Source organism: Oenanthe melanoleuca, chromosome 14 (genome assembly GCF_029582105.1).
Source record: "Oenanthe melanoleuca isolate GR-GAL-2019-014 chromosome 14, OMel1.0, whole genome shotgun sequence".
NCBI classification, from domain to species: domain Eukaryota; kingdom Metazoa; phylum Chordata; class Aves; order Passeriformes; family Muscicapidae; genus Oenanthe; species Oenanthe melanoleuca.
In genome coordinates, this window is record NC_079348.1 from 13,602,900 (window position 1) to 13,629,739 (window position 26,840).

General features: G+C 46.6%; 1 protein-coding gene across 1 annotated transcript; it reads right to left on the minus strand.

Moving 5' to 3' along the window:
• Window positions 1–3,780: 3,780 nt before the first annotated feature.
• Window positions 3,781–24,160, minus strand: SLX4 (SLX4 structure-specific endonuclease subunit). The gene is made up of 14 exons (XM_056503629.1): window positions 23,790–24,160; window positions 22,776–23,015; window positions 21,872–22,046; window positions 19,986–20,201; window positions 18,846–19,060; window positions 17,646–17,959; window positions 15,866–16,145; window positions 14,541–14,629; window positions 11,544–11,690; window positions 10,508–10,677; window positions 7,354–9,746; window positions 6,354–6,456; window positions 5,701–6,141; window positions 3,781–5,117 (listed from the first exon to the last, which is right to left on the minus strand). The coding sequence occupies exons 1-14, from the start codon at window positions 24,151–24,153 to the stop codon at window positions 4,757–4,759; spliced, it is 5,508 nt and encodes a 1,835-aa protein (XP_056359604.1). The 5' UTR covers window positions 24,154–24,160; the 3' UTR covers window positions 3,781–4,756.
• Between the last annotated feature and the right edge of the window lie 2,680 nt (window positions 24,161–26,840).

The following is a 26,840-nucleotide window of genomic DNA, read 5'->3' on the forward strand; positions in this document are numbered from 1 at the left end:
GATGGCAACCAGCGCTTTCTGAGGGAAGAACATTTCCAGAGGGCACCAGAGCAGAATTCTGGAGATTTGTATCTGGGCTCTATGTCCTTTAAGGATATGGGTGTCCAACCTGGGCCGTGTCAGGGGCTGGAGCCACACAGGTCTCCAAAGTGTTGTGAAGGGAGCAGTGGGATTGTGCTGATCTTGGGCATGAATGTAAATTCTTCGCAATCACACATGGTTTGGCTTGGAAGGGACCTTGAAAACCATCCCATTCGACCCTCTGCTATGGGCAGGGACACCTTCCACTATCCCAGGTTGCTCCAAGCCCAATAAACCTGTTCTTGGACATTTGCAGGGATCTGGAGTCCAAATCTTCCCTGGGTAATCACAGGGATGACTCTGCCAAAGGCTGCATTCATCTCCCAGGCACTTTGTGTTCCATTAGATATCTGACATAAAATGCCTCCAGGAGAAATTTTATACTGGAACAATACAGAAAGCAAACCAACGCATTTGAAACACTTTCTGAGCAGCTCCAAGTCCCCTTGAAGAACTGCAGGAAGGATTGCTCTCGGATTTATCCCTTCCATATCTAAACGCTGGCACTGGAAGTGTGGATCTGTTGACCCAGCACAAGGGAAAGGCACTGCAGTCACCACTCTGGGCTTTACAGCATTCTCAGATTTTTTTAGTTCAACTGGACCCTCCAATGGTCTTGACCATGGTGAAGGATTGCAGCCACTCATGAAATGCCATTAAACAGGGTGACTGTACACACAGAGCTGTGCCTGTGTGAGAAAACAGCTCTTCTCTCAAATGCAGAATTATTTCATAAGCATCTGCAGCACAGCCTTTCAGAATAACCTATTTAGGCTGGGTTTTTTAGGCAGGAAATGTGACAATACACAAACTATTATGGAGTATCCCAAATCAATCCCACTGCTCATTTGATTGTCACAGCAAATGTCACATGGTGCTCACATAAGACAGTAACTTTGTGCAATGACAATAACATTTCTTTAAAACCCAGCAAATACTTTAGTTTATGTTTTTGGGGAGCATTGAAAGTGTTAAAAGCAACAGAAGTATAAAACTAGTTTTGGCAACTTGGTACACAGTTGGAAATAAAAAAATTATGGCAGTGCATCTTCCAAGACATAGAAGCATACTTTAGGAACATAACACCCAGGGAAATATCTACAAATTGAATTGTTTAGCAGATGACAACACCAGTGTTATCTCAGGGATTAGTGAAGCAGGAGAATGAGACAGAATTCAGGTAATTTGCAGTGTATTTGAGGCAAGGCTTTGTGGTCTTGTAGGCTTTAAAAGATTTTAAATCCTTTTCTTATAATCTAAGAAAACTTTTAGAACTAAATTTTGTCAACTTGATAAGGAGGCATCAAGGCAAGCACCTACAAAGCAGTCACTTCCAAACTCTGACAGCAAAGCTGTGGCATTAAAATTCACCTTATTTTTTCCCCATAAAGTAAAGTGTTTTAAGACATGATGTAATTTAAATGATTATAATTTGTATCCACTGAACTGGGATGCTACCTCCAGTGAAGGAAAAGATGTAATAATCAATCACAAAATCTCTGATTGTGGCTATGTCTTACCTAAAACCAGAACAAGAATACTAGGAAGGGATATTTATATTCCCATATGGTTAGTAAGTTTGAAGTTTTTCCACTTGTGAGGTGTGTACTTGAGGGAAATACAAGTACACTGAGGGAACAGCATAAACTAGAAGGCCATTTAAGGAAAGCCCTGTCCTTCTCAAAATAGTCATTGCTTTGTGAGGAAGATGGAAAAGTTCCATTTCCCTTCCCCAGCATCCCAACCATCCAAGGTCAGCTGGACTGTACACCACAGACCCTCCAGACTTGTGCCAGTGGGGGTCTAGAACAGAAAGAATTTCTCCCCAGAAGGGGTGATTAGAGATTGGAATGGGCTGCCCAGAGGGTGGTGATGGGTAACAGGCTGGACTCAGTGATCCCACAGGGCCCTGTTTTGCAGCTGTTTCAGAAACAGATTTAATAATGTCAGCAGCAATTGCAAAATGAACCAAGTTAAAACCAAAGTTCTTGTGTGTATTTACACAACATTCCCTGCCTTAGAAATCAGCAGGACAAACTTAGCTGCAGAACTGAAGATGGTAGTCACAAGGGTGTAAACAGGCACTGCTTGAGAGAGTGGATTGAACCCAGGAAGAGGACAGGTGAAGCATTTCAGAGCCCAAAATCAGGAGAGGTTTGGGTTGGACATCAGAAAGAATTTCTTCCCATAAAGGCTGATCAGATATTGGAATGGGATACATGTGTGAGTGCATGTTTGTGGGGGATTAACTGTGGCAGGAGGTGTTCAAGCTAAGGCTGAATGTGACACTCATGGCTCTGGTCTGGTTGCCATGAGGGAGCTGGGTTCTTGCTAGGATTCATTAATATCCCAGGGCAATTCCAGCCGAATTGCTTCCATGTTTCTGTGACATCACAGCCCTTGGGGACAGCGCGGTGGTTGCTGAGTGTCCCCAGGCCGCTGGCGTGCCCAGAGCCCAGGCAGGAGGCGGCCGGGAAGGACGGGCAGAGCGTGTGGAGCGGTGGCAGCATGGCCTGGATCAGCACCATGTGCAGGCAGGGGCTGCGGCGGCTGCTGCCGCTGTCGGTGCTGCTGCTGCTGCTCCTGGGGCAGCGCCTGGAGCCTCCCAGCCCAGCTGCTGCCGGGGACACGGGGAGCTGGGCTGCGCTGGCTCAGGCCCAGGACCTGGACGAGGAGGAGCTGGCGCCGCTGAGGGACGCCATGCTGGTGGTGGAGGCGCTGCCGTGGCTGTGCGCAGCCGGGGCCCTGCTTGTCAAGGGCCTTGGGCTGGGCTGGGCCCTGGGCCGAGGGCTCTGGAGGCGCTGGGGAGCGGTGAGGGAGGGGCTGGGGCAGCGGGGCCGGGGCGGGAGGGAGCGGGGCCAGGGCTGAGAGCCCCGAGGGGAGCAGAGCTGGGCAGCCCCGAGGGCGCCGGGCCTGCGGGCAGCGCTTTGGCCGAGGCGCAGCGGGGCAGAGCGGGGCTGAGCCCGGGGCTGGGCAGCGCTGGGGCCCGGCCGAGCCCCGGGGAGCCCCGGCAGAGGCGGCCGCGGCTCTCGCTGCTGCAGCCCCTGCCCGGGGCAGCCCGGCCGGGCCCGAGGCTCTCTGTGCCCGAGGCCAAAGGCAGCGGCACAGGGCTCGGCCCCCTGAGGCCCCCGTGCCCCGCCATGGGGCTCCCTGTGCTCTGTGCTGCAGGAGAGGAGCCAGAGCGCCTCGGCCTCTGCACGGCCGCGCTGCCGGGGCCACGGCTGCTCCCAGGAGCTGCTGCAGCTGCTGCTGGAGAACCGCGCCCTGATGAGGCGCTACCTGCGCCACAGCTCCCGGCTCAGCCCAGCGCCCATGGGGAGGAGGAGGAGAAGGAGCTCCGGCTCTCACAAGAGGAGGAGAGTCCACTTCTCTGCGCTCCTGTGACTCTCCAGCCCCAGCTCGTCTCTGGCCTTGCTGGACGTGGCAGGGAATGCATGACCAGTGCCGAGCCCAGGCACTGGGACATTCCCACCCATAGGTGTTAGGAACCCCTTTGTTGTTAGGAAAAATAGGTTTCCCAGAAGTCTTTCCCCCACACAGTTCAAATTTTTCCAAGAGTTCAAGTTTAGTACTTTTAGGCATAGGCTTCCCAGTCATGTTCTCACTCTGTAGCTGAAGCTGGAAAGAGTAGTCTAGGTCAATAAAGTTCATGTTTCCTAAACTGTCCTGTGTTTGATTACTGTTCCATATGAGAATCGACAGGATTTAGAGTGTTTATTTTATGTAATGTAAATAAAAAACAAATTCTGTATCAAAAATAAAAAAAATTATGTCCAACATACACAAAGATATCTAGAAATCTGCCCTTTTTTTCTGTTGTGCCCATGTTTTTCAGTAAGCCTTTGCACACTCAGAAGTCAGAAGTTGTTGTAAATGTCAATACATCAAATACAACAAGTTAGGGTCCAAGACTTCTCCAGGAGTCCCAGACACTTTACAACTGGGACCAGTCCAGTTTGGAAATGGAACTGATCCAAGCAGTAGGTTTAGCTCAAGATTTGAGAAGTGCTGAAAAGTTCCAGTACTCACTTAAATATTTTCTTCAAAACATCTCTGCTGGGAGCTTTCCCCTGACATAGGGTGTCAGGAGCACTTTTGGGAGGTGTCACAAAGGGAACAGAACAAACCCCTGCCCTGTTCTGCAGCCATTTCAGAAACAGAGATTTAGGAGTTTTAGTAGAGATTGCCAAGTGAAGCAAGAAAAAAAGTCTTATATGTATTTCTACCGCATTCCCCTGCTTCAAGAATCAGCAGTGCAAACTGTGCTGAAGAAGTGAAGATGGAATTCACAGGAGTGTAAACAGGCAGTGCTTGATAGAGTGGACTGAATCCTGGAATTTGAAGGGTGAAGCATTTCACAGCCCAAATCCAGGGAATAGGTCCTGGCAAATGTCACTCAGGGAAGCACCAGCACAAAGAAAAGTTGGAGACCTAAAATCTATCAGAAAAATGGAAAGAAAAGGTACAAGAGTTAAACTGGGTGAAAAGAGGTTGCAGGTGAGCTGTGTGCTGCAGGCAGGGCAGCCTTGGGGCAGTTGTGCTATGGGAGCAGAGGGCCGTTCTCCGGGATGTCACCTGGGATCAGACCACGAGGAGCAGCAGCGCTCCACCCACCGCACCAGCTGGGAACTCTGCCTCTGTTCGGGAGGCAGCACGGCCTCCACGTACAGAATCTTCAGCGGGTAGGAGTGGGCTTCACTCGGTATCGTTTTCTCTGTTTTCTGCTCTCCTTCCTTTTCTGTTGCTGCTCTCTCCGGGCTCTGGCCATGGTAGTTGTGATGCACTGAGAATCCAGAAAGTCCAGCAGCTTTGCCTTGGAAATTTTAATGCCATTCTGTTTGAGCTCTGTGTGCAGATCAGCCAGCTCGATGGGCTCGTAGAAGAGAATCCTGTTGTACAGGGCTGTGTTTGAGCGGATGTAGCACCTTATTGCCTCCAGCTTTTCCTCTTCCCGAGCTGCTGCTTGAGATGCTGGAAATTCCTCTTCCTCCTCCTCAGACGTAAAAGCACAGGTTTCAAATCCATTCACAAAGGAACTAAAAGCAGGACAAAACAGACCAGAGGTCAAGGAAAGAACAGGCCAACAAGGACAGGACCAGAGCTCCCCAAATCCCTGACGGTGAAGCCCTATGACTTTCCTCTGTGGGATCACAGACCCACACTACTAGCACCCACAAAATAAATGAGACAGGACATGGCAGGGCTTCTGCAAACTTCCCATTCCAGCCAGGACAGCACTGGTCCAGCTCACCCAACCCAGAGCTGTATGGAAATTTTTTTTCTCTCCTGGCAGGTTCTGCCAAGGGATGCTGTGCTGTCTTCTCCCAACTCCAGCTGCAGATTCTCGGGCAGCACAGAGTGCTCCACGTCACTGACATGCACACCAGACATACCAGATTTGGGCCTTGCTCATAAACAGCCCTTTTATGTTCTAAGAATAGTTCAGTGGGAATTAGACTGAAAATCCAAAGCCTGTTTCTTTTGTAGGAGTGTGCTGACCTCCACATGACACACTCAAGGAGGTGTAGGTCACAGGGACACTCACCTCTGTTTGCCTCATTCCTACCTCATCTCTGTCCTGCCCCCCTGAGTATTTTGTCTAGGATTTCACTGCCTCACCTCTGTGAGCCAAAGGAGATGTCACTTCCATTCAGTGAAGAACCTGCTGACTCCTGGGATGCCGGGAGCTCCTCACTATCAGCTGCCAGGGGCACAGACGGCCTTTCCTGCCCTTTGCCTCCTTCTGGCTGATGTGTCACTTTAGTTCTGTCCTTGGCCGTGGCACAGCCTATTCCATCAGCCTCATCGCTAGGGAGCACTGCAGAAGCCTTGGCAAGCTGCTTCCTCCTGCCCGCAGCCCTGGGGGCGCTGCCGCGGGTCCTGCCCGCAGCCCCGCCCGCCTTCAGCCGCCTCGGCCGCTTGGCCGGGGACTTCCGTGGGAGGGGCTGCGAATAGGGGATTTCATCCTCAAAGTCTGAGTCCCCATCCCGGTGAGTGTACTGGAATATCTCCTTCAGCTTCCACACCATCTGGCGTTTTGGGAGAGCACGGACACCGAACCTGAAAGTGAAGATGGGAGTTTAGGTTACAGTAATGCTGCACCTTCCATTGTCACAGCTCAGCAAGAGGTTCAGGCCAGGAAGTGCAGCTGGAAAAGTGTGATGTGACCTCAGAAAGCACTGGCTGGAGCTTCACCATGCTTCACCCTTCTTTCACACTACCTGCCAGCACATTCTTCTTGTAAGAGCCATCCTAGGGGAGGTGATGCTCACCTGCTCAGCTCCTTCTTCAGCTGTGGGGTCTCCATCATGGAATAAGCTGGCATGGGTGTCACTGGAGTGCTGGGGGACTTGTTGTTCTCCTGACAGGAAGGTTCTGCAGCAGAGTGAAATTACTTTGATGAGAATCAGTATAGAAAGGACTTAAAATGGCTGGTAACTTCTCCTCTTAGTGGCAGAAATCTAATATTCTCTAATAATTGTTTAATAGGAACTACTTCCTTATAAGCCGCTTTAGTTATTACTCAGCTTCATATTGGATAGAATAGTTGGCATTTTTTTTCCCTCCTTAATTGAGATACTTGGTTTTCATTGACTTTACATCAGAAAACAGTTTAAACTGGGACGTATGTCACATCTGAAAATGAGGCCATTCAGGGCTTTGTTAAAACAGGCAACATTTAGAAAGCAGTTAAAACCATGTTTACTGAATTCTACGCAGTGATCCTTCTCCCAGGAAGGAAATTTGAAAACAGAGACTTGATGCATAAGAAATTGAGCAAATCAAGCTACTGGGGTCTGGAGTTAGGTACTAATTTAATTATACCAGTTTACTGATACTGTGAAGCACAGCCAGTCTCACACATCACCCCTTAAACTAGTCATTTAGTATAATTAATAATATATTTAATTAAATAATGCAACATCAATTACATCAATCCACTGGCAAGCAGGCTGGAGCCTGTGTTTTGTTCTGTTTTGTTTTTTTTTTCTCTATCCATGAACCCATAGCTTCTGCAGGGTGTACTGTCACTACCAAAGGACTGGTGACAATGAAACACACACAGCTGCACTCCAGGCATCCCACTTTTGGACAGGCTCTTTCCCACAGCAAATGCCTGCACCTTCTTTGTGCCTGGCCCTGCCAACTGCTAGGCATCAGAAAGCCCTAAAACCCTTTCAAGAGTGTCAAGTGCATCACAGGTAAGATAATCACTAAAATAAAAGCAGTTTAACCTAGCCCAATAAATTTAGTATCAATACAAACTCTCACCAGGAGACTTGACAGGATCTGTCTGACCAGCCTCTGCTGCAGCTGCCAACCTCTGAGACAGAGGAAGAATCTCTGGAAGTTCATCTTCCTTCTCTTCTCCATTCCAGTCATCCCAGATTTTGGAGTCCAGGTAACTGGCTCTGCTGCCCACTGATGAACATGGCTCAATAGGGCTCTTCTCAGGGCAGTGCAAAGTTGTTCTCCTGCCAGCAGGAGTTCCTTGGAGAGGGGTGCTGCCCCTAATTCCTGGCACCTGGACTGGGCTCTCCCCCTGCTCCTGCCACGAGCCAGGGCTGGCCGTGCTGCCCTGGCCGTCACCTCTGGCTGGTGACAGATCCTCAAGGTGCCAGCAGTCCTCCACAGGGAGTGGGGGATCCTCACACAGCACAACACTGCTACCCAGAGAAGGCAGACTTACTTCCCTGTCACTGTCCTCCAGCTCAACCACACTGACATTGATTTTATCTTCTAGTGGCTGCTCCTGGCACAGAGACACCGGTCTGGGTAAACCTGAGGTACTTTCTGTGCTGGTGTGGCCAGGGGAGAGGAAAACTGGATCTACTGGAGAAACTGGAAGGGGATTCTTGGAAAAGGATTCTGCTGCTGGGCTGCTGGGTGGGCTCCTTCCACTGGCCGAGTTCTCCGTTGGCAAATGTTTGTCTGACAATGCTGTTTCATGAACTTTTATTAAATTTCCAGTCATTTCATGATTACTATTACCTGCTGCTAAGTTCTTTGTGCTGAGTTTAGATCCTAGACCCTTTAAAGAATCAATACTTGTGACCTGAGTCTGTGTTGAGGAGCTTCTGCTTTTGCTCAGAACTGGTGTTCCTGGCACAAGCCAGGAGCTGTCTGTGCCTGGAGACATTTCATTACTGAGCCTTTTCCCAGGGCTTGGGTTTGGACTCTGTTTGATCTCTGTACAAGCACCTGTTTGTCTGCTGAGAGGAAATACAGGGGACACCTTTACATCACCACTCACACACACTGTGTCTGTATTGCCACATGAGACCTGGGCTGATCTCTGCTCTGTTTCAGGATCTGGTAAGTTAGGGTCAGGTTTTGGTATCTCAGGACCTTGTTTCATGTCTGTACACTTCAGGTGCACAGGGATTTCCATTTTCTTCAGAGCAGAGTCAGACTCTGGCAACTTCTTGCCTTGTTGTAACTCCATTTCATCATCATCAGAAGATAAAACAATAACATCACACTTCTTGATCCCCTGAGCTGCAGCATCCTGAGTCCTGCCTGGAGATGACAACACTGGGACATGTGTGTGCTTGCTTGAGTCTCTGTGAGGAAGCTCTGCTGCAGAAACTGTGATCTCGTTTCTTGATGCAGCACCCAACTCCTTGGCTTTCTGGGAGTGTATTTCATAAGATGGGAATGATTTTTCCTTTTTGTTTTGCTTTGGTGTTGACACATGTTCCCTGGCAAACTTTCCCTCTGATTTTGGAGATGCAGGTGAAGAGCCAAGAGCAGGAAAAAGGGACACATAAGGCTGGGGAGTTAGACTCCCACAAAATCCATTCTTACACGGAGAGCAGTCTTTTTGTGACTTGCTGAACAGAAGTGAATCATTAAGACCAACATGTTTTTCACTAGGGGACTTTCCTGGTTCTTTGGTAACTTCTTTCACTGGGGAAGGCTCACAGTGATCCCCCTGAGAGGCAGAAAACAAACGTTCATAGCTGTCATTTATATCAGTATCACCCTGGAAACCAGGATCTGCCTTGTCATGTGAGACCTGAGATGACCTGGAATCCTCCATATCCTCACATCCCCCAACAGCCCCTCCTTCATTAGCACCATGGGATGTTCCATCCCATTTCTGAGGTTCACTGTGGTGAGGCACAATAGTGGTCTGTGGATCACTCATGCTCTTGCACCTGTTTATATTCTGCATCTTCTCTTCTTGTGCAGACAAGTCACACTTCGATCTTTCCACACTGCTGCTATCCCTCAGATCTTTGAGGCTGTTGCTTACTGAAGCAGATTCAGGTCTCTCTCCCTCTTCCTGCTCAGTTTGCTGGTTTGTACCTTGAATGGCCTCAGTGTCACTGCAGATGCTGCAGTGTGTTCCCTCGCTCACCTCTCTTTCACCCTGAGCCATCTTTCTCTGAGTTGCAGCAAACTCATAGATTTCCTCCAGCTCTTGTTCTCCCACCTCACTGTCATCCTCCTTCTGGCACTCAGGGCTCAGCATAGCTACTTCTTCCTCATCTTCACCCACCCACACTGACTTCAAGAGGTCTTGGAAGTTCTCCGCTCTGTCCTCACAATCTTCATCACCCCTCACAGAGATAAGATCATCTTCTGAATCCACTCCAGAGGACACCTGGCTCTCTCCAGTGTTGTTTTCACACTCTGCCATTAGTTCCCTCATACTAAACCTGCAAGGATACAACAGTAACATTAGTATTTCCTCCTCCAGTATTTCTTTACCATTTGGCTGTCAGATCACTTTTGTGAACTTTGTGAGGAATTTACATGAGGATGTTGAGTTTCCTAAGATGTACAAGATCCAGCGTACTCCTAAAATTCCAAACACCCTTTTCCAGGTGTCACTCACATGAAAGTATCAGGCACATTCTTCCTTTTCTGTGTTTGAGACTGACTACACTAAATCCCCTAGGCAATGGTAAAGTCCCATGGAATGGCAGAAAAAATCTGCCATGTGCAAGATTCCTGGCTTTTTGGAGTGACAGGGCATCTCTCTGTATACATTTGGCAAGCCCCAAGCATGTCCCACCCATATCTCAGCAACTGCTCCTGTTTCAAGCTCTTAGTGCATGCCATGACTGAGAGCATGGCTGACCCAACACAAAGCCTGAGCATCCACTACATTCTGCAACTGTTGTTCAGATGAAATGAGAATCACATATAGAAGTTGTGTTCATCATCTTCAACATCAGCTGCCAACAGACATCCTGAGTCAAAACTCAGCTGAAGTCTGCTGAGCATGTACTGAACACAGAAACCCTCATACAGGTGGAAAAGCTGAGGGCAGGATGTTCTTATGAGCAAGTTTCATGTACGATGTAGCAAAGGACCATGGAATTTGTAAACCACTAAAACTGCACCGGAAGATCTCAAACTGGTGCTTGTGTGGCTGAAAGGCTCAGGGGGTCCAAAACATGCTCAGGGTACACACCTGGCAGCCAGAGCCTGCAGCTGAGGCCGCAGCCCATCAGGGAAGTTGGTGTCAGCAGCATAGAGGTACTGCAGGAAGGCAGCCACAGCCTCAGCTGACACGTCGCTCAGCAGCAGCCGCTGCGTCGGCGCAGCCCCGTCCTCCTCCACCAGCAACCCCTCGCTGTGCACCTGCAGCAGAGACAGCAAGGGCTGGGTGCTAACAAAGCAACACAACACCTACAGTCGCCACTGTTCCCATCAGCTCCTTCCATTCACTTATGCCCAACCCCGGGACCAGGATGCCAAGGTGGGGCAGTTATGGCTCCCTATGGAACAGGCCATGTCCTTCCTGACCCTATGGCTGTTAATGCTGTTTAACTACTTGCCTTAGTCACACATATGAAAGGTGGTCTTAAGAGTTCTCCACTTAGTTTTGCAATCAAATTACTTCCCAGCCCAATTTCCATCTAGACCTCTCTGTATGAGCTTCATCTGGTCTGTTTTGAATTTACCTGGAAGCTGCACAGGAGCAGGGTGGGAGCTATTCAACCTAAAATGCGATGGGAACATAAGACCTCCTTCACTAGCCTTGCAAAAAGCAGAGTCAGTGCAGGTACCTCCAAAGCAAGAGTGACAGAACCTCTGTGTAGATTATTTTAAAGTATTTCCCAGAAACTTCCTATTCCCTGCTCACACTTTCCAGCCTGGGTGACAGGCAGGACACACCAAGATGGACAAGGCAGTCTGTGCTTGCACAGGGTCAAAAAATGCAAGGGCAAGAAGCACCTTGAAAGCTTCCTTCATTGCTTATGGCTGGAATGCAAGGATCCTTCATTTCCCTAGGCCTCCCCAAACAGGATGAAGTAGCACATCTTTCACCACTGAAAGTGTGTCAGGACTTATTCTGGTTTCCTAAGCTGAGAAACCACTGCAGGTCTCGAGGCAGTTGCCAGTAAGCCCAGCAGTGTTCTGTGCTGTTTGGGGCACTGGCTGCTGTGGGAGGGGGCAGCCTGGCCTCTCCTACCCAGGACAGAAGGAATGGCAGCAGCACTCACAGCCTGAGCCGCCGCCGGGCAGCGCGCGTACAGCACGAACAGGTGGGCGTAGAGCACGTCCCCGCTGTCCACCTGGAACTGCACATCACTCAGGTGGGGGTTGTTCACCATGGCACCAAAATCTTGAGCCAGCAGCTGGAGAGAGGACTAGGACACAGAAGGAACACAAAGGTGTTAGGTTACAGCTGTCAATCATTTCTCCATTAAAATAAGAAGGGAGTAACCCAGTTTATCAGGACTGCTGTGCTGTGGCCCAGCCTGGACACATCACCTCTGCCTCCTGAAGATAATCATCAGCTTTATGAACTTCAAGTCTTCCACAGGACAATCAGACAAGTCCAACAGACATTCCTGCTTTGTTTTCCTCTACTTTTTCACAGCCTGCCTATTGTGGAGAAAGGGCAGATGTGCTGTATTCTGCTGTACTTGTGTCACAGCACATTATCACCCTCAGATCTCACCACGTTTCCTGCTGTGGTCTAGCCACAGCCTATAGCTGGCCTCTTGATCTACTGCCTCCCACCACAATTTTAGGAAATGTAACTTCCACTTCAACAGATCTGAACTCAATTCACCATAATCAAGGTAATAGGAAAGAGGATGACTCAGTATGGGGTAATGATCCTTTTTTCTTTCTTTTCACTGTCTGGCAATGACAGCTGAGAAGAGCAGCTCTGCAACAAAAAGCCCCCACAGAATAAAACTAATGGAGGCATCCAGTTCAGAGGAATTTATGAGGATACTACTGAAAGCTCTTTTGTAAATTCCACTCCATTGAAAAAAAGAAACGCAACTTTTATTATCATTCCAGAACCTATGGCTAAAATTCTTGGGAGGGCTGAGTTACCTGTGACTGGTTATGGTGATGCTAAGGTCAGGCTTGGGGTACACTGCTGCCAAAGACAGCAAGATGGCAAGCTCTGAATCTTCAGATCTCTCCTACTGTTCCAGCCCTGGAGGTGGCCCTGGAGTGCTTCAGGGAAATGTGAAACACCCTCAGATCACAGCTGGGTTGAGAAACTGCCTGACTGCACGTGGAAACCAGTTTATGGTTAACACCCAAATCACTGACCTTGTGCTTTTCAAATGACTTGAGAGCTGAGGAACTGCAAGTTTTATTTCAGGGAACATCTGCAGGAGATGCAGTTCCATCTGGAACAATAAAGCTCTTCATTTTCTTAGCAGGTTTCTACATTAGCAATGGGCTGTGGAGAGCCAACCTTTCATCCTGCTCCAGCCAGCAAGAATTAGCAGCACACACTGAACACTCCTCCCAGCCTTCATAGGTGGGCTAGGGAACATTCTGCATATTGTGGCAGTGCTGTGGACTGATCTCCAAAGGGAAGACAGGAAACTCAGTTTGGATCTAATCTGGTTCTTCTTGCTTTCTTATTCTTGGCAGGGGGGATACCTGTGAGGCTGCTATGGGGCTGCCAGCAAACGCAGTATCCCGATGCAACATTCCAGGCAGTGAGCCCAGAACAGCTTTCCTGCTGGTGCTAAAATTATCAATCAAGAATGGGGAAATTAAACAAGGCCAGAAACTCCTGGCTGCTCCATTCTCTGTGCAAGGCAAAGAAACTTGCCAGAAGACAGCTCTGAGCAGGTATGAGCTGTGTGTTGGAGAACACAGCAGAACATTCTCTCCTGCTGAGGAGGCCACTGAGACTGGACCCCACTGCTGTGACCAAGGGTCTTCAGCACAGGGGATGTGTTACCAATGCAATGGTATCATGCTCTACATGGTTACACTTTTCTCTCCCACTGGCAATCCAGCTCTTGAACAACACTTCACTCACTCAGGAAAACTATAATGGAAACAGACAGACTTTTAAAAAATGAGCATACTGGTTTTGCTGGGAGCAACTGAGTTTCAACAACTGTATGAGAACAGATTCTACATTGCTAAAGGCCTCTGGTTTAACAGAAAAACAAAACAAGACCTTTTCCTCCTAATTTTTTTAATACCCCCAAAGAATATCTAGAGTTTCTGCACCAAGTAGCTGGGATGCTGAAGTTTAATACCAGTTCTCACCTCAAGGAATTGTCTCCTTTTAGAAGTATCTTAATTCTTTAAGCACAATATGAAAGTATGCTGTCAGAGCATCAAAATTTATCTAGTACCAAAATGTTCTTCTTTTCAGGGCATGATTATTTATTATCAAAGACAGGAAGTTTCATCAGATAAAGTGGATGATAATTAGTGTTATTTTGCATGAACTTCAATTGAATAAGACTGGTCATACATTCATGGAAAATTACACATCCTCTGGTGCATGTGGGATAAGATGACATTACAGAATACCACAGGCTTGAGTAAAAAAATCATCTATGACTTACTAGGCTGTGCTTCTCACTCAGTCACCCTTGAGCACTGATTTTCAAACTAGATCCTCTCTGCTCCCACAGCTGAGGGTTTTCCACACCAAACCCTTTAAAAGCTCAATCAGCAGCAAAAACTGCTCATCTTCCATGGCACTCATAACATTCCATCATCTACCAGGCTTTTATGCCAGGATTTTGTACAAGTCAGCCAGTCCTTGCATGAATTCCCCCTCCCACTGCAGGACACAGTGTGGGGAGGAAGGTGCTCCATTCAGAGCTGGGTGTGGGACCTGGGCATTAAAGCAGTGTACTGCACAACATGCTGCAGCTGCACCCCTGCTTTCCCACCCCCAAACACTCAGTGCTACAACACAACTCCCTAACCCACACAGCCTGGCCTTCTGTTCCCTGGCATTTAAATCATCTCTCACCAGTAGGACAAGTACTAGAAAATCCCCAGGCTCTTGTGGGCTTTGATGGAACACCCAGGTGTGCTGATCTCACCTGTGCCCATGATGAATCCTCAAGTCACTGTGAACCTTAAGCATCACTCTGTTTCCACAGAAAGGAATGGGAAATATTCCACACTTATTTGAATTGCACAAATGCAACAGTTTTAAAAAAATTGTTATTGATGAATATATAAAGAGTGGAAAAAAAGGTTATCCTTACTCTTTTGCTGCTGCTCCTGAGGAGGCTCTTCTCCTTGGACGGGGGCACAAAGCCACTACATGGAGGATCACTGTCAGTCAATTCTTTTCCTCAGGGAAGAAAATGCACATCACAAATCACATTCAACTTCTTTGTGAGACAGAATGAACTAAGAACTCCTTGGAGGATCCTTGCTGTGACACTTGCTATGACCAGGCTGGCTGGGCTGAAGGCTCATCCTCTCCCTCATGACTTTTTGCAGAGTTTGGCTCTGGGTTGTGACAGGCTGAGGGTACCTAAGCACCATTGCACTGTTATTATTTATATACATTAAAGGGCCAGGGACCATTTGCTGCAGTTTAGCAGGGGAATTGAGGAATATTATATCCAAACTGCAAATGCAGACAGGTGAGCTTAGGAACTGTGTTCACCTTCACAGATGAACAGGAGACACAATCTCTGCTGAGAGCCAGAGCACTTTAAAGGGTACCACTGCCCTTGAAATGCACAGTTGTGCACCACATGCACCTATGACTAGAGACATTAGAAAGCTGCCCACAGAGGAATTCCAAGTGTTGCATTTTTTCAACCCTGAGCAGGTACAGATAAACTTCAGGTTTGTGTAACTAATGTCCAACACAAACTCATCCCTCCTGTGCATCTCCCTCATCTGACTGTCTCAAGACCTGAGAAGACAGTGCACAGAACAGAAAGGCTGTCCAGGTATAATCATGGAATCTCAGACTGGTTTGTGTTGGAAGGGACTTTAAAACCCATCCAGGTCCATCCCTGCCATGGGCAGGGACACCTTCTGCTATCCCAGGTTGCTCCAAGTCCCATCCAACCAGGGATGGAGCAGCCACAGCTTCTCTGGGCAACCTCAGCACCCTCACAGGGAACAATTTCTTCCCCATATCTATCTAAATATAACCTTCTTCAGTTTGAAGCCAATCCCCCTTATCCTGTATGTCCTTGTGAAAAGTCCCTCTCCAGCTCTCTTGTACACCCAAGATAAGCAGGAATGAAGATTTTGTTCCAGCTATTGAACACATCCAGGCTCCTCCCTGGCAGAAAAATACTTTGATATCTTTAATTTTCAAATAAGATTTAGTATCTGCTCTCCAGGAATTCTCTTAGAAGCTGTGATCTATGAATCATTTCAGAAATATCAGATTGACTGTACCTACATCTTACAGCAGGAAAATGTGCCCCCACAATATCATCTCTTGCATCACCACCAACAACCTGTGGGTGCTGCCATGGCTCTCTGACTCAGCCCAGCCACAGTCTGCCTCTGAGAAGCTGAAGGAATCAGGGGCAGGGCTCACAAAGCTGCCAGAACTCACCTGGCTGCTCTGCTGCCTGGACATGGCCAGTGTCAAGCTTCCACTGAGTAAGGGTGAGTCCTTCCCTGGCCAACTCCACCAGGTCCTGCAGGGTCTGAATATCCTTCTGGCTTGGGGATAAAAACTGCCCATCTCCTTCAGGGCCTGGCTTGAATTCATCAGAAGTTTGGCCTCCAACCTTTGTGCAAGTGGGTTCCTGAGAACTGAGGTCAGTCTGAGTTTGCTGGGATATTTCTGGCTGATGAGATCCCACAGATGACTGAAGGTTCTCTGGCTTATTCTGATCAAGTGAGGAGGAAAAGAAAGACACCAATAAATTAGGTCTTGTTTTATGTATTTGCAGAGCTCAGAGTACAGTGTCTACTTCATACTCCTGAAACATGTATGAAGGATGACAGAGCATTACCCAGGTACAGGGGGTTCTAAGGAACAGCTCTCTGCAGCTCTATGAAGGACTCTCCAGAGATAAGACAGCTCTGAACAGAAGAAAGAAAACTACAATGGAAAAGTTGGTTTCTCCAGGAGCATGTCTGTGCAGGCAACTGCCAAGCAGGGAGAAAGGATGGGGGATATGCTCCCAATTCAACATCTAAATATTCCATTATAGCTGGAGTTCCTGGCAAAAATCACAGCTGAAGCTCTCCAGGTGCTTCTGTTCTGAATTCTGAAATGCTTTTGCAGTTACATGTAACTAAATCAAACTTTCACCTTGGAGTGGGTATTTTCCAGGTTTATTCTTCATTTCCAAAAAAAAAACTTTGCGTGTTTATTTCTAAGTAAAAATAGCTCAGCCATTTCTGTGAATGGAAAGAATCAGAGGAAAACCACACTCTTGCCATGATTTTAAAGACTTTCCTGCTTTTTATTTTTAAAACTTCTCTGGCAGTTTTTGGCTTGAATGAAAGGTCAAAAATTCCTAGAACGGAGTTCGTCCTCTCCAGCCTCAACCTGCAACAAGCCAGAGAAACATTGGGCTTTGACTAGGGAAGAAGTATTAAATAAAACACCTAAATATATACAGTATTTTGTACAACAGCATCAAATAATTCTTCAAGAGAAGAAAGGGGAAGAAAAAAGAAGTTATATCCTTCTTGGAGAAAAGAGACTGAAAGACCTTTGTCTGTTTCTGTGGGCACTTTTTATAAAAATACAGAGCACTGGAAGTGGCAGATCCAGGTGGAACCAAAATGAAAGAGTGGAACTGAGACCTGGATCAAAGCTCACATGCACCAGGAGGCAGTGTGATGCACAGGGAAAGCTTGAGTGCAAATGCTCTGCTGGACAATTCCAGGCACTCCCACCTTCTCTGTGCTAGCAAATAACAGGTTTCAGCTTAAACTTTTCTCCCCAGTTCTTGCTGTTGCTAAAAATGACCAGAAAGAAGTTCCAAGAACAAAAACAAGAGTCAGGCTGCTGTAAATCTGGACAAACTAATGGCACAATGAGCAGGATGGGGTCCCTTTACTCAGTATTCTCTGTTTCCATCCCTTTTATTTTCTGAAAGCTCAAAAACCATGGTAGCATGAGCCTTGTTCTCCTCTCCAAAAGGCAGAAATGAAAGTTCAAGATCCTCAAACCTGACTGTGCAAGACCAGGGGAGAACAGATCATGGGCAGTGAGTGTGCAGAGAGAGGGGATTAATGGTTTACATTCCAAAATGTAATTTTAAAATTACATTTAAATTTAAATTTTTAAAAATTCTGAGGAAACAGAAGGGATACAAGATAATTATCAAGAACTAGGGCACACACATATCAGAGCAAGGACAACAGAGCCCCACCTGCACAGGCTTCCAGGGTACAATTGGAGGGGTTAAGGCTGCAGTGTAGAATGATTCAGGGTCACAGGGTTCTGTCAGAGCACTGATCTTCCATAGAAAGCATTCCTTGTCTTTGGGCAATGGCATGAGCCAGGTTGCTTTTTCAGATTCATCCTCCAGAATCCTACTAATAGGCAGCTGAGGGGTGGGAGGGAATTCCAGCTCTTCTGTCAGCATCAGAGCTACTCGCTCCTGGATCCTCTTCTGGGCCTTCTCTGGGTCCTGGAGCAGCAGAGGTGGAGGGGCACTGGTGCCCTTCCTGCGCCTTTTCTTCTCTTTAAAAAAAAAAGGAACACAAATAAATGAACAGCTGAACACACAAGGCAGAGGAGATCAACAGAGCAGCTTCTTCAGTGCTGTAACCAGTGACAACCAAAAGGAATGAGAACACAACCTTCAACATTGTGCAGCTAGCCCAAAACCTCACATGGCCCTTACAGGAGAAATGAACTCCACCAACAGACCCATGAAGGACTCCTTTTCTTGTGTTCTGGTCATGGGTGATATCATACCATAGCTCACACAAACACTGGGCAGCTTTCATTTGGAAATCCTGTGTCTACTGCCTTTGCCTCACTAATGCCCAACCACAAATTCAACTGGGAGCTCCTATGGGCAGGATCAGGGTTGTGAAGTCTCCCCTCTGTGCAGCTCTCAACCCTCCCCTGGCAGTTGTCTGCCTTTTTAAACCCTTCTGCACCCTGAAATGGCAAGGGCCTGCTCAGCAGCATGTACTGGACACACAAGGCACTGCAGAAAGGACAAAATGGTATGAGATAATGCTGAAAAAGCTGCATTAATCCAGGCTGCAGTAGGAGGAATAGGAAAAGAATCTACTACAGGAGAAATAACAATCCTATTTTCATGTTATTTCTCCTCACTTCCACTGTGAGGAGAGTGAGGAGTAAGCTTAAGGCTATTTTGCAGATTCAAAACGATAAATCAGTGAAAAAAGGCACAAGATTTCTGAAACCCATGGACACCCTGCAGTCATTGTTGACTGCCTCTGGATACTGCATATTGCTGAAGCTCTGACAGCTTAAACAAGCCAGAAACAGGGCTGTCATGTCTCCTGCATCCAACAGGGAAGTTTTGGTGGAGGGCAGCCACGTTACTCCTGCAATAACACAGCCTCAGACACTAACTTGCTGTAACACATACCTGATCCTGGCTTCCATTTGATTGGGAAAGCAGCCACTGCTTTCACATTTGTGACTGCTTTTGCTTGTTCCTGCTTTTCTTGCTCCAACAGAGAGCGTGACATTGCCATGGCAACCTGCAAATCTTCATCCTTAGGCTCCATTTTGGCCCTTTTCTGTGTTTTCCTTGAGTCCTCGTTGGAGGGGCCTTTCCTCTTTGCCCTGCTGAGCTGATTGCTGAAATCCAAGAATGCAGCAGGAGTCCCAGTTAATGTGACTGGATCAGAAACAACACACACTGAGCACTCCAGAGCAGATGTTCCATTTGCTCAGAGAGATTCCCATGTCAAGCATAATAAAAACCATTCAGTACTTTCTTTCCTAGCAGAGAGCAAAGGATGCCTTATCATTCATGAAACTTAGAGCTATTTAGAGAAGTCTTATTTTGGGATATAAGCATATGCTCTCTCTACCTTGAATTGATTTTTTTCTACCAAAGGGGAACAAAGAACTTGAAGCAGGCAGAAAACCAGATCACCAGAAAATGCTTTCCCCACCCCTCTGCTTCCACAAGGTACAGGCAATGGTCCTTCCTTGGCACAACAGGACTTATGAGCCCTTCCACAAATTCACTCAGGCATGACTTGGTGCACTCTGAAGATTCTGCTCAAATCCAAGCACATTCCAAAGCACACTATCTGCTTCCTCTTTGGCTCAGGGTGAAAGGATGTTCCCAGGACAGCCATGAGCTGGGGAGCTGAAGCACTGGCACCACAGATCTCAGGAAAGGCCCCACATTTGTTCTCTGTTGTTTGTTCAATAAGCTCAAACACACTATTCAGCTTTATTGAGCAATTGCCTCACAGAGCACAAATTCTGACAAACCACTGGAAGGTTATTTACTCCCCATTTTGCTCCTGCTTGCTGGCTTTTAAAGTCATCCACAACCTGACTCTTCTGAGGGAAATGAAGATGGTTTCTCCAACTGACTGCCACATCCTCCTTACCTGGCACTGGGTCATGGCTCTGCTTCACTGCTCTGGGCTCAGGGTTTGCCCAGTGTGTGTGTCAGCCTTGCATTTACTGTTCTTCCCGACCTCCAGCACCTCTCAGCCTTTCAGAGAAAGCAACCAGCATCTTTCTCTTTTTCCCACCAACTTACCTGGGACACTGAAGAGCTGCATCCCCAAGTGTGGCCACCTGCAACTGCACTGCCTGAAGCAGCAGATTAGGAGGCACATCCATCTCCACAGCACAGCGTTTCAGGTGACTGACTCGGCTCTGCAGGGTTTGGAACTGCTTCCCACAGATGGGACACTCAGGGACCACTGGCTTGCTGGAGGATGACATCTGTGTTTCTTCCATCTCATCCAGACACCTGGGAGACAATGGCAAAGCTTACCTATGGACACTTCAAAGGGTACATACTAAGACTTAAGCCATTAACATTAATACTAATAACAACAACAACAACAATAATAGTTTTAAAAGCACAATCACTTCTTCTACTGGTAACAGCCATGAACATCCACTGAGGAGATAAGAACTATGTGCCCACCACTGTGATGAACACAACATGGAACAGTTCCATGGAGATAATGGGCTCAGAGGCATATTAAAAATATATTGCTCAAAGACAAGTGTAGTGAGCAACTTCAGAATCATAAAATCCCACATGGGGTGGGAGGGATCTTAAAGGCCATCTTGATCCACCCCCCTGCCATGGGCTGGGACACCTTCCACTAGAACAGGTTACTCTGGCCTTGCCTTGAACACCTCTAGGAATGAGAAGTCCACAGCCTCTCCAAATAACACTTCATGTGTGTCCATCACCTAATCCCTCTTTCTGCATTCATTCTAACATTCCAGCTCATTTATTGAATCATGAAACCCCTGTTAACAGAAAAGGGAGCAGCTGAATTGACACCATGCTCCACAGTGCAGCATGATGAACTTCAAATAATTTCTGTCAGGCCAAAACTATTTAAAAATTTATGCTTGTTCTTTTTCTGTTCTGTCCAAAGAGATTCAGGGTGTGTTCAGGATTCAGGACCTGTTACAAAAGTCATTCCCTAATTAGGTAATGACACACACAGGGCTGTGCTAAGAGTCCATTCAACACTTGTGATTACTGGTGTGTCAGTGCATCTGCCCATCTACAGCTTCACTCTTGGGATGAAGGCTGCTCCTGAAAAATCCCTGGCTAATATAACCTTGTGATCTCAACATATGATTATATGTTAATATTTCACAAAGCCTGACTTTCCAAATAGCTTTTCTAGCACACTGTCACTGTTTTACAGCTTCTGTCCTCTCAAGCAGCACAAAATGTCTGAAAACAGAAACAACACTAACACCTGGAAAGCTGCAGGTATAAACATGCCTGATCAATGGGAGCTACTCAGTAACATGATGTAGGACTGGACAATTTACATTACTCCTACCTTCTGAAAGTGCTTGAATTAAGAATTTACAATCATTCAAATGTGTTGTTTCTGATGCTTTGTCAATGGAAAAGGGCAGAGTTTTAATTTCCACAGTGTTGCCTGTGTGTTTGATATTTATCACTCAGGAAATTGTTAAATGAAAGGCAGTAATTTCAATTGAGTCATCTCTCTGAGTAGTGTCACATTTCTCTAAGTAAACAGCTCAGATACAGTGACATACCAGATGTCCTTAGACGAATTTTAGCAAAACAGAGCAAAGACTTTGTTGGCTGAAATCAGTAGATCTCAAAATTTGCATTAGGGAGTCATCATTAATGAAATCATTAAGGTTGGAAAAGACCTTTCAGATGACCACAAAGACGTTCCCTTACAATGGCAGCTCCTCTGCACACTGCTAATGAAAGCAGATTTGTCCTGGCCACACACATGCAGAAGCCCTGCAGGGTAAGGCACTCAGCCTCTGCTTTCACATCAAAATGACTTGTTAATTCAAGCCATGAAGGTAAATTCCTTATGCAGAATCCCTGCTCCCACTTCCTCCCATGGCTGGGCTGAGACTGTGTGGGGCTGGATGGAAGGACAGGTCCTGCTGCTGTCTGACCTGTTGACGTGCTGCTCTCGTCGCAGGGTGTTCATGGCTGTGAGATCCTTCTGGCAGATCTGACAGAAGAACAAGCCTGCATCCTCCAGGCTTGCCAGGGCTTCCTCCTTGGATTCCTGCTGAAGAGCCAAAGCCAGAGCAGTGTCGTGTTCCATGGATGGGAGATGGTGGGAATCTGGCAGAGAAGGCAGAGATAATGTAAGATGGAAGGTGAGAAACTATTACACCTGTCATTATTAGCTTATTAAACTAGGCACACAAAATCCACTGCAATCTTTCTCTTGCATCTTCACACCAGGAAAGGTACAACCTGCTCCTTTCCAACACTCCAAGACTGGACCAGCCCACGAGCAGGAGATGACAATTTGCTCACAGTGCATCACATGCCAGAGACAATGGAGGGACAGTTTTGGCTGAAGTTTCTGAGAGAATATGGAATTTTATACATCAAATGTATAACACAGCAGATTTTCATGTCCATACAGAACCAATAAGGACTTGATCTACAAAGAACCAAACAGACTAAGTTTGCTGTGAATTCAATTTATCAACAAAGAACATATCACATTAGAGAGTGTCTGGAGATGTACCAAACATAGGGCTACCTAAGAGCTGCCTAACATTGGTCACAAGGGAATGATAACAAAGTTCACTGATCCTGTTGGAATTTCAACCTGTTTCCAAAAAGACAATTATTCCTCTAGAATTTACCTCAGATTAATCCAGCCTTAGAGAAGAGCTGGGAAAAGAATATGGATAATCCTTTAACAAAGTTTTCTCAGGGATCTTAAGTGATTTGCATACCAAGCCACTAGGCCAGCCAGGAACAAACCCCTGGGATCCAGGCAACCATTCTCACCAGCCACTCATTCTGTACCCACCAGAGCCAAGAGGAGACACATACCATCCTCAGGAGGGTTCTGCTCCTGGCTCCTGGCAGGGAAATCCCCACTGGCTGCAGCCTTTGGCACACTGCCATCCCAGCTGTGCTTCAGCTGCTCGGGTGCCACCCTCTTAAACTGCTGCATTCTCTCCACCACCAGCTCTGCCACACGCACCTTCGGGCTGGGTGAGGAGCAGCTTCCTGCAGGAGCAGCAGGAAGGAAGGGTAAGGTGGTCTGGGAACAGCCACTTGGAGGATTTACTAGAGGGGGAGAAAACATCAGTTTTACCAGGCAGTTTTAAACACACCCTGAGAGCTGCTGGGCCAGGCTTAGTTCTGCAACAGCCATTCTTGGAGAAGTGAACAATTTGTGTAGCCACAGTAACAACATCGGGGGTTCTGTGCTACAGGGGCATTTAGAGACCTCTGTATCCATTTTACAGGCAGGAACACTAAGGAAGCCTTGCATGAAGGTCTCCAGCAGGGACATGGAAGGTAGTCCACAGCCACACAATGTCCCATTCCTGACTGACCTAATTTGTCAGTTTAAGGACTTCCACTGGTGACTGCATTCTGGGCATCTTGTTTAACAGCTACTGAAGGGCTAATCCTTTATGAATTAATCCAACAAATTAATCCAGCATCTTTCTTAACCCATTCATGTTTTTGCCCCGACAACATCCAGTGACAATATGTCACCACACAAGGAAGCATACAAGGAAGAGTGAAAAAGCACCTCAGTACACTCTGAGCTTGCTTCTAGATGACCTGAGAGTAATTTTCTTAGTTCTACTACTGAAAAAAACAGTGAATAATGACCAGCCAACAAATCACTTTGTACGAAGGCTTCACCTTACTGAGGGACATGTGCCTGCAGCACAGAACACACTCCTAGGTTAAACCCAAGTAAGGGGCAAGGCTGCTTCCAACAGTGCTACTGGGTCCTGTGCAGATGGATTTCCCAAAATTTCACTGAGCTACAGAGTCCTTCCAGTGCTTGTGTATCTTCTGACTGACCCATTTCAGGCCACTCACCTGTCAGAGGCCTCTGGCTACACTCAGTGGACTCTGTGCTCAGCTGGCTGGCAGGGAGAGGGCTCCTTGCTCCATCCCCCTGTGCAGTCTCACCACTACAGGCTGCAGCATCACCATCTTCTTTGTGCAACAAGGTTTGCTTCTTTGGACTCAGATCTTGAGGCAAGTTTGTCTCCTTCACTACTGGTAAGTGATGATGGGTTTGGTTCTTAGCAGCAGCTTTGCCTCTTCTTAATTTGCTTCGTGTTGTGGTGCTCTTTGGCTTGTTCTGAACCCTCTTTGTTGCCTCAGTATCCCCATTTTTCTTTGCCCTGCTCAAAATATTTGCCCACAACTCTTTAAAATCATTGTCCTGTTCATCCATTGGCTTTCCAGCAACACTGTGAGGACTGGAGGGACAGGGAAACACCAGAATCAGCTCAGATTTGTATCAGCCCTTCCAGTACCTCAGAGATGTCCATTCTCCAAATCCCAGAGAGGTCACCAGACAAAGTGGGCACTTCCAACAGTTCATTCTTCCACATTTAATTCACATTCAGCATTCTTCTCTCCAAGGACATCACCTGCTTTCACAAGCTGGTTCTTCAGAAGACTCTGGACCATAAGTTAGGCACCTCAGTTTGTGCAGAGCCTGTGCAGGAGCATCATGGTAAGCTACAGAGCTTCAGAGAGACACTTATGAAAGCCCTTAAACAAAGAAACAAAAGCAGGTGGTCATGCATGATGGCAGAGGCAGATGCACTGTGGGGCAAGGTGCAAATTGCTGAAGAGGAGAGAATTTGCATGAAATACTAAGATTAGAAACAGCACACAGTGACCCCAAACAGTGTCCCTATAATTACTACAGACATGCCCAAGCCCCATTAGCAAAGGAGAGGAGAGATTTTAAAACAGGTGTATGACACGGGGTAGGTTTTTGTCTTGGAGCTCTGGATTTGGACTGTTCTTTTCTTATACACATTTCTACTTGTATTTATATCAATGCTCAAGCAGTAATTCTAGAGTGTTAAACTCTGCTTTGAGACACTACAGTTCCAGAGAGGAGAGGCCAACTTCATTTTGATAGGTAAATAAATGGAGTTTCAGGCATTTCAGAAGGGGTTTTAGGACAAGTCAGAAAACAATTCCATTAAACATGTTCACCTTTTCTCTCCTCTCACTTCCACAATTGCTCACTTAGGATTAGCTCTCTTGCTCCTGCTAAATTCTTCCCCTGAGTACTCAAGAAACCACAGCACTGACCATGTTTCACAAGCTGCTGTCACATAGACAAGATAAACAGACTAAATAAATGGCATTTTAAAATTAATTTCTTAATCTTTTCAGCTACAGGAAGAATAGCAGTACTAGGCAGGGATTACCTGGAACAGCACTGGGTACAATGTACAGATGGAAATGCCATCAACTCCCAGGCAACATTAAAACTAGAGCTCTATTCTTACATGTTTTCATTGTCCCATGATTCCTAGTCCTGAGTTCATGACGGTTCTGGCTATTTTACAGGGGTTTTATATTGCTCCCAAAACCTACATCTTTCAAACCTAAACCAGAGTGTTTCACTTGGAATGGCAGCAGCTGTGGTCCACTTACTCCAGTAAAACTCTGGGCACAGAAAGACTCAAAAAGGAGGAAAAACATATGGGAGATTGTTTTCTCAAATGGCTTGGCTGCAGACATGAGAGGCTGAGGAATGCTGGTTACACACTTCCATGGGTCAGCCTTTCCTATAAGCAATTGCAGATGTTAATAGATTTATTTATTTTAAACTCAGGCTCCCAGACCTGCAGAGGATTTTGCAGTGAATCTTGGAATAATTTTCTGATAGAGAAACAAAAGTTTTATGCAACCAGTTCATAAATTTATTTTTTCTGGACAGAAACACTGGTGTAGTTATAACTGTAAATTGACCATTTTCTTCTAAGGAGCATGTGGACAAATCCCAAATCTCACATCCTACATGGCTTTAAATACCTCAGACACATCTGTACTGCTGGATTATTTATGCTGAGTTCCTAATATTAAACTTTGGCATATGCTACCAATATTCAGTGTCCCAGGCAGATCAGATCAGACACACCTATAATGCAAAACTAAGAATTTATCCAGACCTGCATTTACAAGTTCCTGCTCTGCTCAATATTACAGTATTTCTGAAGCTGCTGCTATTGCTGCCCCCAACACCCAGCTTTGACACCAGCTTATTGAGCTCAAAAAGTAATGGTTTTGAAAGTAATTTCTTTCAGTATAGTATTCAATTCATTTTGGAAGATCTTAGGACTCAACAAATCACAAATAAAATAACCAGCAGCACTAACCTGTTTGCTGAGATGCCAAATCTACAGCCCAGCTGTGCCCTTCAATTAAACATGGATCAGCAAAATGGTACAAAGCAGGACCAGTAAGAATGAAAGAACCTGGAAAATGGAGGGAAAAGGATGGATTTAGTGTATTTTGAAATGAATGCTCTTGATGATCACTTGCACCAGTTTAGTAGGTACCTGATGGGAGCCTACAAAAAAGATGTTGAGGGACTTTGGACAAGGGCCTGGAGTGACAGGACAAGGGGGATAGGAGTAGGGAGTAGGATTAGATGGGATATGGGGAAGAAAATTTTCCCTGTGAGGGTGGTGAGGCCCTGACACAGGCTGCCCCATCCCTGGAAGTGTTCTGGGCCAGGTTGGACAGGGCTTGGAGCAATCTGGAATAGTGGAAGGTGTCCCTGCCCACAGGAGAGGGGTGGAACTGGATGATCTTTAAAGTCCCTTCCAATTCAAATTATTCTGTAATTCTATGAATTTAAAGTATGCACCTATTACATGCCTTCAATTTACTGCCTTGTAATTATTTAGTTAAATCATAAAACCCTTAAAAAAATAAAAAACTATGCAGCTAAAACATGTTACCCTCCCACTTTTCAGAGCAGCCTCTCTTTTAACCCCTGAAAAGGTTTTTCCACCAGCAGTCCAACTTGACATGCTCTCAAACACACAACATTTGGGCCTGCTCACTTGCTGCTTTACACAGTGTCTGTTCCAGGAACATTCTCCTGCC